At 55.7% G+C, this 13,070-nt stretch overlaps 1 protein-coding gene across 1 annotated transcript in view; it reads right to left on the bottom strand.

Annotated features, from left to right (window-relative positions):
• Positions 1–6: 6 nt before the first annotated feature.
• ANKRD52 (ankyrin repeat domain 52) overlaps positions 7–13,070 on the bottom strand; it is a 20,885-nt gene continuing 7,821 nt past the window's right edge. The window contains exons 2-25 of the mRNA XM_006093695.2: positions 11,999–12,335; positions 10,911–10,998; positions 10,643–10,785; positions 10,155–10,367; positions 9,806–9,884; positions 9,386–9,500; positions 9,117–9,199; positions 8,895–9,012; positions 8,645–8,713; positions 8,322–8,462; positions 8,163–8,243; positions 6,960–7,071; positions 6,711–6,782; positions 6,276–6,477; positions 5,982–6,069; positions 5,787–5,904; positions 4,645–4,864; positions 4,390–4,477; positions 4,200–4,283; positions 3,973–4,118; positions 3,682–3,764; positions 3,391–3,473; positions 3,112–3,203; positions 7–2,717 (exon numbers count right to left, since the gene is read on the bottom strand). Of these exons, the coding sequence (XP_006093757.1) occupies positions 2,467–2,717; positions 3,112–3,203; positions 3,391–3,473; positions 3,682–3,764; positions 3,973–4,118; positions 4,200–4,283; positions 4,390–4,477; positions 4,645–4,864; positions 5,787–5,904; positions 5,982–6,069; positions 6,276–6,477; positions 6,711–6,782; positions 6,960–7,071; positions 8,163–8,243; positions 8,322–8,462; positions 8,645–8,713; positions 8,895–9,012; positions 9,117–9,199; positions 9,386–9,500; positions 9,806–9,884; positions 10,155–10,367; positions 10,643–10,785; positions 10,911–10,998; positions 11,999–12,335 (3,106 nt within the window). The 3' untranslated portion in view covers positions 7–2,466. The remainder of the gene's footprint in view (positions 2,718–3,111; positions 3,204–3,390; positions 3,474–3,681; positions 3,765–3,972; positions 4,119–4,199; positions 4,284–4,389; positions 4,478–4,644; positions 4,865–5,786; positions 5,905–5,981; positions 6,070–6,275; positions 6,478–6,710; positions 6,783–6,959; positions 7,072–8,162; positions 8,244–8,321; positions 8,463–8,644; positions 8,714–8,894; positions 9,013–9,116; positions 9,200–9,385; positions 9,501–9,805; positions 9,885–10,154; positions 10,368–10,642; positions 10,786–10,910; positions 10,999–11,998; positions 12,336–13,070) is intronic.

Raw genomic sequence — 13,070 nt, 5'->3', positions numbered from 1 at the left:
AATGGTCAAATGATTCAAAAAACACAAGGGACCGGAGAACCTGGGGTGGGGTTTTCCTTTTGGCATAGGAGAGGCTGCTTGTCCTCCAGGCCTCACAGCCGCGTGAAGGACGAGGACGCCCCACATGCCCAGCACGGCTGACGGTGTGCTGACGGGGCAGCCGGGAGCAGCCACCAGAAATCTCATCCAGCAAAACCATGGGGCTCCTGACCAATACTCCGACTCCTCCTGTCATCACCGAACGCTGATAAAGGAGAACACGACTGACACCCCGAGAGTCTGCTCTGGAGGACCCGGCTCCCTTCTCCCCCGCCCCCCACCACCTAATTCCCAGCACCAAAATGAGAGGGAGGGGATGGAATGGGAAGATTTCAGGAGAGAGAATTAAAGTTAGGGGCAAGCTCTGCAGATCCAGCAGGGTGGGGGGCTGCAGCCCTTAAGAGAGGTCACATTGATTGTCGTATAGGGGAGGACGGGGTGTAAAAGGAGGTGGGCAAGAGGGGCGTTGCAAGGCCCTTTGGCTTTGAAAACAAAAATAAAAACTAAAAGCTGCACAATCCTTCTCACCAATAATGGTCATTTGGAAGCTTTGAAATGGTTTAGGAACTGAGGGGTGGGGGAAGCAAGATAGAGGATAAAAAGGGACAAGGAACGAAAAGAATAAGGACTTGGACAAACACCCCAGGCATCAGGGAACCAGCATGAGGTATGGTTAATTTAAGGGTGTCTGTGAGGGAGGGAGGGGCCCTGGGATGCTCCCTCTCCCCTCAGCCCACCCTGGCAAGGGTAGCAAGATTTGCAGGGGCTACAACTGGAAATCAGGTAAGATGGTGGATAAAGCAAGCATGAGAGCGGGGCAGGAGAATGAGGGGTCCCCTGGCAGGGGCAGACCCTCTACTGTGTAAACGAAGCCCATCCAGTTCTCAGGGGACAATACTGATGGCAGCCAAACTGGGCAAGGATGCGCTGTGGGCACGGAGGGGGCATGACCTCTATTCAAGTTCTGTGTCTTGGCCCCTGGCTGAGGTATTGAGTGTGAGGAAGGGAACACTGGGCTGTGGGAAGGGGTCCAACTGTCCAGGAGGCTTAGCTAGGAGATGGATGGACAGGGCTTTTGGAGGGACCAGGGCCAAATTCAATGCTACATTTAGAGAAGAAACTGCCCCCACCTCATCCAGCCCAGTTTGGCTTTTAGGGTGCAGCTTTGAGGAATCTTCTCAGTGCAGCCCCTAGCTCAAACCCCTCTCCCTGCTGCTGGGAGGCAAAGCCCTCGCCTCGGTATCTGCTGTTGCTCCTTAGATCAGAGCTTCATCCTCACTGGGAGGGGAAGCCCGGTCCCGAGTAGCCACGGTCCCTAGTCTGCCCTGCCCCTCCCACCATCTTTGGCTTCAGATCAGGGGTGACTGGGGGCCGTGGGCGCTCTTGGACATAATGGAAGGTGGTAGCAGACAGGGAGCAGAGGACTATAGGATGGGGGCACAGGAGGAAGAGCACAGTCCCTCCCTCCACACACATGCAAACACATGCCTGAAACACATAGGACATACTAGGGCTGTGGTTTTGAAATGGGCAGGAAATTAATTTGTTTCTTTCCCTAAAGGATAAAATGCTTACTTAAAAATTCATGACAAGCCTCAAAGTTAAGAGAGAGGAGAGCCAGGGAGGGAATGGCCAGAGGCTCTGGCCTCCCAAAAGAAGTTAAAAGAAGAAGCGGGTTAAAGTGCGTGGTTGGGGCCAGGCCAGCAGGGAAGGGGAGTGGGAGGAGTAGGCTGTGGGGGCAGAACCAGCCCTTGATTTGCATATGAGGCGGCCAGGGGAGAGTGCAGGATTGGGGCCCAGGTACAGTAGTTGCTGCTTCAAGTGTTTTGCATTTGAACTTTAGGGGGATGGGATACAGAAATGGGGGAAAAGCTCCAGGCCCCAGTGCTAAATACCCTCCCCCCTTGTCCACTAGCTGCCCCTGAAGGGGGAGGAGTGCCCCCAGAGTGCTCACACAGTACCAGAGATTAAGGCTTCTCACTGCTGCGGGGATGGAGGAGCCGGCCGAGCAGGGAGGCAGTGATGGGAATGGAAGAAGAGGAAGGGATCTGCCTGGCAGGAGGGGGGGGGACACAGAGAGGAGAGTCAGGGGGAAGAGTTGGGGTCGCTGGCAGCAGAAAGAGGGAACTGAGAGGTGGGGTAACAAGAGGGGGAGCCAGGCATTTAGCAATCATTTTGGGACACTTGGCAGAAGGGGCTGCCTTGGGGGTACCAAGGGCCTGGGGTGCTCCCTGTCAGTCCCAGACCCCTGCCAGGCCAGGATGGTATGGCAAAGGGGTGAGCAGCTGCTCCCCAGTGCTTTTCTCCCCCCTCCAACCCCCAACCCAGTCGTGTTCTCCTTTAAAGTGCCCTAAATGTATAGACTTTTTCTAAATAAATAGAATAAGATATCAAGCCACCGGCAGGGAGAGGGACACTGGAAAGGGGCTACTCAGAGTAGCAGCCGTCTAGCCCGATGGCGCCGTGCCGCTCCTGGCTGTAGGGGCAGGAGGCCCCGTGGGGCAGGGCCCCGCAGCCACCCACCGTCTTGACTGCTGCAATGCTGCAGTTCTTGAGCAGGCTGAAGCTGAAAGGACTGACGGCGTCCTTGGGTGGGAAAGGCTTCATGGTGGAAAGGATCAAGGCCAGGCAGTCTGCCACATCTTTGTTGGGGGCACAGGCCAGTGCTGGGGTGTGACCTGCAGGCAAGGGTCAGAACTAAGGCACAGAGCCCTGTATCTCTGGGCCCCCATTCCTCCTCTCCTAGGCCCTGAGCGCTCTTATCTGTGGAGCGAACCGAGGCAGGCAAGCACTCAGTATGGCCAGAGGTCAAGGGCCATGAGGGTCAAAGGAAGCTGACAGGTAGGCTGTGGAAGTGTGGAGCTAAAGGTGGAGCATGGGGGACAGGAGGCTGAAGGATGGGGGGCGGTCTTCCTGAGGACCCTGCTGGCTCTACCTGGTTCCAACAGATTTCCCTCAGAGACTAGCACGCTGGTGCTTGGGACAAAAAGCCAGTTTATAGCAAATTTAAGAGGTCACCTCCTGAAGAGTGTCCCTGACCCCAAACCCAGGAAAGGTGGGGGCTCCAGTCACCTTCTTCATCCACAGCCAGCACTGTGGCCCCACGACTCAGCAGGGCCTGCACCACAGAAGCTAGACCATTCCGGGCAGCGATGTGGAGTGGCCTTGGAGGAAAGGAAAGAGGAGCATGAAGGCAGTGGGGTGCGAGCTGCCCTGCCACCCCAGCCTGAGCAGCAGGGCGCTGAGCAAACACTGCGAGCGCCAGAGAGCCCCTGGAATGCAGCTCCTCTTTCCCCACCTGCCGGCCCCCCCCCCGGCCCCCCCGCCAGGAGCCCCTTCCCCGGCACTCACATCTGCAGCGCACTGTTGGTAGCATTGATAAGGCCAAGGTCTTGGGTTTCTGCCAGGATCATGAGGGCACATTTCTCATGGCCCTGAGAGAGAGGAACAGAGTGCAGACTGTGAAGTGGAAGCATGACGGCCACAGAGGGGAGAAGGGGAGTGGCAGTGGGACAGAGCTACCCCACCGTCTGCCAGGCTAGCTGACCCTGACTTCCACGCCGGTCCTCTGCCCCATCAAGCCACCCAGCCCCTTCACATGCCCTGCCCTGTGCAGCCTCACCACCACCCTCCAGGCAGTACCTTGCTACAAGCCAAGTGGAGGGCAGTGTTCTTGTTCTCATCCAGCACAGTTAGGTCTGCCTTCCCTCGATACAGCAGAAATTCTACAAGAGAAAGGGGACCGAGCGGGACTGACGCCTCCCCCAGAGCAGCAGCCATCCCGGCTCTCCGCCCTCCTATCTGCATATATTGTGCATCACATCTGCAGGGGGTGAAACACCCAAGACATGCCTCCTGCCTCCTGAACCCCACAGGCAGGGCTGACCCATCTTGCAGAAACCCCAGGGGAGCGCCTCCCTTCCGGAAACACACCCACAGCAGCAGTCTGCCCGTTCTCAGCCGCCGTCATGAGCGCGGTGCGGCCAGTGTGGTCAGTGGCATCCACCTCAGCCTCATGCTGCAGCAGCATCCGGAGCCCAGAGACGTTGTCCGCGAAGGCAGCGGCGTGAAGAGGGGTCCTGCGGGTGGGGGGCCGGGCACAGTGAGACAGGAAAGGAGGCCAGAGGGGCTTCTCCCCATGCCTTTCGCCACTCACTCACCGTCCTTTGGCATCTCGGCTGTTCACAATCTTGGCACCCAGAGCTCCCAGCAGCATCTCTGTGGTGCTGTCCTGGTTATTAATTCTGGGGGAAGAGGAAGGCTCAGCAGGAGGGGCAAGAGAAGCAAACTCCTGTCCAAAGCCCAGGTCAGGGACCCTTGAGAAGAGCTGAGGCAGAGGAAGGGACTTACACTGCACAGTGCAAAGGAGTGAAGGGGTTTCCTTCCAGGTATTGAAATGGGCTGTGTTCAAGTAACAACTCCAGACAATCTTCATGTCCTAGGCATGAGGAAGGAAGAGGAGTGATGGACAGAGAAAACACCAGGGTTCCCACATCTGTCCTCTCCCATCTCCTGACACTCCATTCTACCTCCAGAACCAGATCAACCCCCTTGTCCTGCGTCTCTGTACACACTCCTGAGCCTGCAAAGCCCCCAGACCCATACCAGTGTAGGAGGCCCAGTGCATGGGCGAGTATCCGCTGTAGTCCACGCCGGCATCCAGGGGGTCTGTGGAAAGCGCAGCCTGCAGCAGGGTCCGCAGGACCGCAGTGTGGCCACAGGCAGAGGCCAGGTGGATGGGTGTGCGGCCCTTGAAGTCTCGGCACAGCACGAACGCGTCGTGGTCCAGCAGGGCAGCCAGGCAGTCCTCACAGCCAGTCACTGCCTGGGGTGGGGAGTGCAGTTGAGGAGCCACTCCCTTTCCAATGACCAGTCACTGGAGCTGGCCCAGGAGTGAGAGCCACCTCCAGAGCTCCCATCCTAGTCTTTTTTTTTTTAATTGGGGTGACATTGGTTAATAAAATAATACAGGTTTCAGGTATACAATTCTACAAACACATCATCTGTATGTCTTGTGTGTTTACCACCCCATCCAATCCTAGTCTTTACAACAGTGACTCCAAGTGTCAGTGATCAGCAGCTACTTCCTTTACTCTCTAAGCCAGTGGTTCTCGACCTTGGCTGCACATTAGAATCACCTGGGAATCTTTTTAAAATCCTGATTTCTGGGCCTCATCCTCCGGAAATTCTGTTTCTTTTGTTTTGGGGTGGGGCCACACCATTAGTAAGAAAGAAACAGAATTTCTGGAGGATGAGGCCCAGAAATCAGGATTTTAAAAAGATTCCCGGTGATTCTAATGTGCAGCCAAGGGTTGAGAACCACTGCTCTAAGCCAACATATAATCAGGATGGCAAGAGTGAATTCTGGCACTCTGGAATGGGAGACAGATGCAGAGTACGGAGACTAAGGGAATCAAACAATCCTGGGCACAAGGAGGCAGCTTTAGGACATGGGATGGTGGAGGAGGACTGGGTAATGGCATCTTCATCCGATGGGACAGGGCCAGCAGGTATCCTGGGGCAGAGCCTGGCTGGTGAGCAGGTGGCTGTATGTGATTACAAAGCAAGGTGATCAGGAGATCAGCTGCGGATGTTAAGTACTCATCCAGGAGCAAACACAGTGAAGCCCAATAAGACTCGGCACGAAGTCCTGGCCCACCTGCCAGACGATGTGGTCCTACTGCTGGCGGGCCCTGGGCTCCTCATGCAGGCCTGTCTATGAGCAGCCCCACCCAGGGCTCACTTACCCCACGGTGGAGGGCGGTGCAGCCCCGGAGGTCAGCAGCATCAGCCGTGGATCCTTTCTCTAGCAGCAGGTGTACACAGTCCACATGGCCATTCATGATGGCCAGCATCAGTGGGGTTCTACAGAGGGGGCAGGAGAAGGGTGAGGGCCCAGCAGTGATGGGAAAGCCTGCACACCACCCCTGGCCCACACTCACTGTCCATAGGCATCCATGACATCTGTGATGTCAGCTCGTTCCCCACTGTCGATCAGCAAGTGCAGGGAGTCAGTGTGACCAGAGGCAGCTAGGAGGAAAGGGGGCCTGTGTCAGGGCATGGTCCGGGGGAAGGAGGCCAGGGCAAGGCTCAAGGGGTAGGGGGAGAGGAAGCTACAACTCAGTATATGACGTTTCCATCCTCCTCACCCGACTCCACTCCCAACCCCAATCCCATTCAGGAGGGATGGTGGGCCAGTCTCCCAGGGGAGGGAGCAACCTAAGGGGCACACGAACCAGCAGCATGCAGGGGCGTCCACTTGCGCTTGCGCTCCTTGATGAGGGCAGAGGCGCCGTGGGCTGTAAGCACCTCCACACACTCAGTAGAGCCTCGCTCAGTGGCCAGAAAGAGTGCGGTCCGGCCCTTGTGGTCCCTGACGTCCAGGTTCACCAGCGTCTCGGCCAGTGTCTTCAGGGCTTCACAGTGACCGTTGTAGGCCTGGGGGGTGTGGGCAACCCACGGACACAGCTCAGGACCTGCCTCGTTCTGCTCTTGGGGCCCATGGAGACCCCGACCAGCAGTCCCCCCACCGGCCCCTCAGGATGCTCTCCCTCTCCAGGCCGCAGCCTGCTTGCCACATCTTCTCACGAAGACAGAGCAAGGGCAGTTCACTGCGTGCCCCTGCGCGTGGGCCGGGTGAGGGCAGGCAGGCAGGAAGGGCTGGGACTCACAGCTAAGTGCAAAGGGCTGACTGGAATGGTGCTCTCCACGTCCTCCAGGCAGTTAAAAGACATTTCTAAGAGCTGCAATGCAGGAGAGCAGGTGCTCAGGTTTTGGAAATCCCAAGATATTAGCCCTGTCCCCACCCACAGTCATCCTCTGAGCCCCTGACCTAGAGACCACATTTGATTCAGTCACCCCTTGGTTTCAGAACCCACAAACACAAAGGTGCCCTATCCAGGGCCGGATCCCACACGTACCAGTTCGAGGTTCTGTCTGTTGCCATAGGCGGCTGCATAGTGCACAGCTGTGTAGCCCTGCCTGTCCCGCAGGGAGGGGTCTGCACCGTTATCCAGTAAGAACTCCAGACAGCTGGGGGCAGGAGTAGACTGTGAGGTGGGGACAGGCACAGTTCTGGGAGAGGTGGGGGGGGCGGGCCCCTTCCAGCCTAGCTGGCCAGCACCCAGGTGTGCTGTCTCCTGCCCATTCTACTCCAGCTCCAGACCTGCCCCTCCTTCAGGTCTGCCCTAAACCACTTTGGCTTCAACACCCTCCTAGGGAACCTAGACACAGTACCAGTTATCAGCATTCTGCTGACTGACACTCTCCCACCTCCAGGCATGCTGACCCCCACTTTAAATGCCTTCTCCTCCAGCCCAGCTGGTCTACTCCTCAGTCCTGGCCCCAGCACCCTCTCCTCTGTGAGGCCGTCCCCAACCTTTCCAGTTAGTGCCGCCTCCTCTGTACTCCCTTGGCACCCCTCGCACTGCTTAGTAGTCGTTGTACTAGTGATAATATAATACTTAGCACTCACTCGGTGTCACACTGTTCTAAGCACTTCCTGTGCATTAAATAGTTTAATCCTCATAATGACCCTATGAGGTAGATACTAGCCTTATCCTTCCTATGGTTGAGGAAATTGAGGCAAAGAGAGGTTAAGCTACTTCCCAAAGATCACAAAGCTGAGCCTCTTTGTCAGTATCCTTTACAAAAGATAAACTTGTACTTTGAGAACAGTTTTAGATTTACAGAAAAGCTGTGAAGATCGTACAGAGTTCCCATATACTCCGTACCAACTTCCCCTATTATTAACATCTCACATTAGAATGTATGTGTCCTTTCATTTATCTTTTTCAACAGATTTTTAGCTTTTAGAAAGCAGAAATGTAGGGTAATTTACCCTTTATCCTTAGTACGTAACACAGTACGTGGTAGCTAATAAGTCATTACTCCATTAATGCCTGTGGCATAAACAAATGACTGTGTGGGTTGGTTCTCTGACCCTCTCAAGAAGACCACCTGCTCCCTGAGGGAAGAAACTATGCCTCGTACTCTTGTCTTTACCCAGTGCCTAGTCCGGGACTACACTCAGAGGCTCCACACGCACTGCTGCCGAAGGCCTGTGGGGGGAGGGGGACAGAGCCGGCACCGCGGGGCAAGCCCCCCGGCCTCTCACTACTCACAAGAAGGCCTCCTTCCTGCGGGACTCCTTCAGGGGCTCCTCCTCTTCAGCGTCGTGGCTGGCAGGTGAGTGGGGCTCTGCTCTGTGGAGGGAGAGTGAGGAAGTCAGGGGGAGGTTCAGGGAGGTGCGTGGGGTTGAGCAGGCCAGGTGGGCGCCTCACCTCCTGTAGGTGTCAGAGGCGGCAGCGTAGTGGAGGGGGGAGCAGCCTTTGCAGTCGGCCTCGTTGACGCCTGCCCCAGCAGTCACCAGTGTGACCGCGCACTGGTAGCTGCCGTTGGCGGCCGCGTAGTGCAGTGGAGTCCTGGGGAGAAGTGGAAGAGGCGGGGTAGAAGAAGCAGGGACAGATCCAAGCGCGCTCAGATGCGCAGCCAAGAGCTGCTCTGTCACATTCTCCTTACTTAGCCTCCAGCTCCCCAACCCTCGCTCTATCATTTGTCTCTCTAATCAGACAACCCCTAGGTACACCTGTGCACATTAACAAACCTTCCAAATTTGTCTCTCCTCCTCAAGTCAGCTCCACTGCTCAACAGCAAATTAAGACATTCAACATTCCTAAAAGGAAGAAGGATGAGGGTTAAGAGAGTGAAAGCCTCTAGGAGAAGCCACAGGCGCAGGGAGGGGCTGAGGAGGGATGGAACTGCTCCCACTGTGCGGGGCAGAGACGTGGGCAGGAAGGGAGCGGCGGGCCCCTGCCCGGCTCTCCTCTCAAGGCCTGGGAGGGGGAAGAACTCACCCTCCAGAAGCAGCAGCATGAAGACAGGTGCGGCCAAGGTTGTCAGGCGTATTGATGTCAAACCCAGCTGAAAGCACGTGCTCGTTGCTGAGTGAAGATACAATGCTGTACAGCTGACCTGCGGGGCCAGAACAGCCACAGGTCCCAGGTAAGGGCACTGAGCAGAGGGACAGGCCTCTGCTCCCCAGATACCTGCCCAACTCCCACCTGGTCAGCACATACCTGAGGAAAGAAGCTTACGACAACAGTCAGAGAATCCAAAAAGGACAGCTAAGTGCAGGGGGAACATGTCGTGGATGCCGCGCCTAGGGAGAAGTTGGGGCTCACTCCTCGGTCCAGGAGGGACCAGTTAGACCTCTTCCTGCGACCCACCACCAGCCTAGGAGATGGCGAGCTTCCCTTTAGCAAGCTTCTCTGTGCCTCCATGTTTGATGTGAGCCATCTGTACAGTCTGAGGCAGCCTAGAAGTGGGTCCAGGAGCCCTGACTCACCGGGCGGTATCCGCGCCATTGGTCATGAGGGTGCTGATGAGCAGCTCGTGTCCGTAGCGAGCGGCCACGTGCAGTGGCGTGTTCCCAAATTTGTCAGCACAATCAATCTCGCTGCCTGAGGGGGGTGCACATACATAAACTCAGGCCGGCCTTAGGCTTCAGACCACTTCTCCTAGCTAGCTCCCGAGTGCTTAGGATGTGCCCGTGCCAGGCTAAGCATTCCACATGTGTCATCTTGTCTGTTAGCCTCAGGGGAAGGGGCAGGCAGAGCAGGGCCATTTCCACTGGTGCCTAGCTCAGAACTCCAGGTGCCATCCTGACTGCAAGACGTGGTGGGAGGCAGAATAAGGAAGGAAAGGGCTTTCTAGAAATGAGTTCTCTGGGGGAAGAGGAGAAGGGAGCAGCCTCCCGAATCCATACCATTCTGGATGAGGATCTGGGAGCGGGTGAAACGGCCGTGGATGGCAGCCATGTGCAGAGGACTTTTGCCTTCTTTGCTCTGTGGAAACACGGCGTGTGTTTTTTTTTCTTTTCTTTTTTCAGTGCAAAGCACAGAGAATGCCCTGTTCCCCCTTTTAAAGGACACATCCCTGAGGATGGTATAGTCCTATGACACATTCTCGGCCCACATTCTCACAGGTCCCTGGCAAGCTCTGAACAGCCCAGGAAGCAAGTGGACAATTCCCAGAGAGTTATCCAGAGGGAGATATGGTCAGGACCCCAGAGCCAGGCTCCTCTCCCCCGCCTGGTACCTCATCCCTTCAGGTACCTGGTAGTTGACATCAGCCCCATTATTGACCAGAAGCTCCAAGCAGAGAGCGCCATTGGTGGAGACGGCAGCCACGTGCAGTGGCGTGAAGCCCTTGTCGTTCGGCTGGTTGACATTGGCTCCTGCGTTCACCAGCTCAATAGCCACAGCATCCTGGCCCAGGTAGCAGGCGATGTGCAAAGCTGTGTTTCCAAAAGCATTGGGCTCGTCGATCTGGATTTCCAGGGGTGAGGGAAAGGGAAGTATCAGTTTAAACAAAGTGGTAGCTGGCACGAACAGCCTAGAGAACCCGAAATCCAGTAACTGCCTCAGCTCCCTCAGATCCCGACCCTAAAGACTGAGGGCACTGTTACTTCAGGTGAGCATTATTCAGGCCCTTCCACCACATCCTCCATGGCTCCCAAAACCATACCTTCCCATCTCCGTAACACACTCTGACCTCCGACTCCCTGCCCTCAGTCCCCAGCCCCTGTACTCAGCACCCTCACCTCAGCCCCCGTCCGGAGCAGGTACTTCACCACTTCAATCTGGCCACTGGCAGCAGCTGTATGGAGCAGCCCATAGCCCTTGCGGTCCTTGCAGCCAAGGTCTGCTCCCCGGGCCACCAGCAGTTTCAGGACATCCAAATGCCCTGAGAAGAGAGGATGCTTTCAAGCAGGGTTTGTGGAGTGCCTCTCGCTGAGGGCAGCAACCCCCACTCCCTGCCCAGGAATCTTAATGATCAAATGCCTCCTCTTCCTGTGAATCTTTTCTCACCTAGAAAAGCTGCCCAGTGCAGAGGCTGCCGCTCCTTTTTGTCACAGACATTCAGGCTGGCTCCCTTATTGAGGAGCAGGTTCACCGTCTGTATCAGGATATGAAACACCTTCAGTGCCAAGTTCATGCCCTCAACCTGCCTAAGAACAGAGACCTCAGCTCCTGAAAAGGCTGAGGCAGCCTCATGGTCTTGGTTCTTTTTAAAATATATATACACATTTTATTGATTTCAAAGAGGAAGGGAGAGGGAGAGAGAGATAGAAACATCAATGATGAGAGAGGATCATTGATCGGCTGCCTCCTGCACGCCTCACACTAGGGATCAAGCCCGCAACCCAGGCATGTGCCCTTGACCGGGAATCGAACCTGGGACCTTTCAGTCCGCAGGCCAACACTCTATCCACTGAGCCAAGCCAGTTAGGGCATGGTCTTGGTTCTTGAGCAGAACAATCTGGAGCAGCGGTCACCAACCTTTCAGACCTCACGGACCACCGGTTGGCGACCACTGATCTGGAGAACCAGAGGGAACAGAGGAAGCAGGCACTACGAAGGAGATCCCACACAAACCGGAAGTATGAGGAAGTCTGCAGGTGATCTGGTGGTGGTTCTTTTTTTTTGTTTTTTGTTTTTCAATCACAGTTTACTTTCAATTTTATTTTGTACTGGTTTCAGGTGTACAGCACAGTGGTTAGACAATCATATACTTTATAAAGTGTTCCCCCTGATATTTCCAGTACCCACCTGGCACCATACACAGTTATTACAATATTACTGACTATATTCCCGATGGTATACTTTACATCCCGAGATCTGGTGGATCTTAAACTCTTGAAAAGTTTTTAAAAATGTGTTGAAAGACATTGACTCTCACATCAGAAAAAGGCGTGTATGCAAACATTTTCCGTGTAACTCCAGAGAGTTTATCACCCTCTTGAAGTCCAAGTCAAGGATTTCAATCTAATGTGACCATTCATTCGGCTCATATAACCATCAGGGCTTCTCCTCCCCAGGGATGATGGCCCAGAAGCCAGGGAAGATGGGTAGGAAGGAGAGGGAAGGACTAGGCATGGACTGGACATGGTCCTCACCTCCAGATGCCCGCTATGCACTGCATGGTGCAGGGCACTGCGCCCGCTCCTGTCAGCCACGTTGAGGCTGCTCAACAGGGGTGCCAGCGCCTCAGCGCACTTGGTGGCCCGGTTGGCGGCAGCCACATGCAATGGTGTCTGCCACAGCTTGTCCCGGGCATTCACATCTGCTGAATGTGCCAGCAGCAGCCCCAGCACCTTCTGTTCAGAGGCAGGGGATAACAGAGATGACAGAGGGGGGTGAGGAAGCGAAACAATAGGAAATGGAGGGAAGACGAGGTCAGCATGGCACAGGTGGCCCCATTCCCCCACATGCCCTGCCCCTAGCACAGCATGTCTAGCCTCTCAATGCCTACTTCCCACCTTCTTCTGGATCTCCTTAGAGCTTAAAATCTTCCCTACCTTGCTGATAAAACCAGAGATCCCTTCCTCTTCCTCAAGCCACCAATATTACTCTCTACCCGACCCTGAACATCTTCACCCACACATAGAGTCACTACCAAGCAAATCCACACACACAGAGGACCCACGCCCCCACTGCTTCTCGGAAAGATAAACACTCCTGAGACATCAATGCCCAGGTGCCCTCCCTCACCCCGTCCATAGGCACCAAAGTCATTTTCTTACCTAGGAAAGCAAACCCACCTCACGGGCTGGTTCCCTGCCCCCCAGGCTGGCCTGGGTTCCTCTCCAAAACCCAGGCTAACATGGCCCTCCTAATCCCCACCCGCCCCCTTCCCGCTGGCCTCCGTCCCACCCCTTCCCCGGTGGCTCCAGCCAGGGAAGTGACTGAAAATAAGAGGGAGGTCTCCTTTGCACACTCTTCAGGTTGATGGACTCAACTGGGTGAGGGACGTTGGACCCCTGGGCTGTCAACTTGTCATCCGGCTGAGGCAGGGGATGCAGCAGATCACCACCCCGACCCCCCTCAAAGAAACAATAATCTCGGTACCCAGAGGGGAGGGACTCCGAGGTGGCCCTCAAGATAGGGAGAGTCACTCAGGCCTGGAACCAGGGCCCCTGCAGCTGACAAGCCGAGCTTAAGCGCTGACATGGACTGCACAACGGCTGG

Source organism: Myotis lucifugus, unplaced genomic scaffold (genome assembly GCF_000147115.1).
Source record: "Myotis lucifugus unplaced genomic scaffold, Myoluc2.0 scaffold_119, whole genome shotgun sequence".
In the NCBI taxonomy this organism is placed as follows: domain Eukaryota; kingdom Metazoa; phylum Chordata; class Mammalia; order Chiroptera; family Vespertilionidae; genus Myotis; species Myotis lucifugus.
This window is presented reverse-complemented; position numbering and strand designations above follow the sequence as displayed.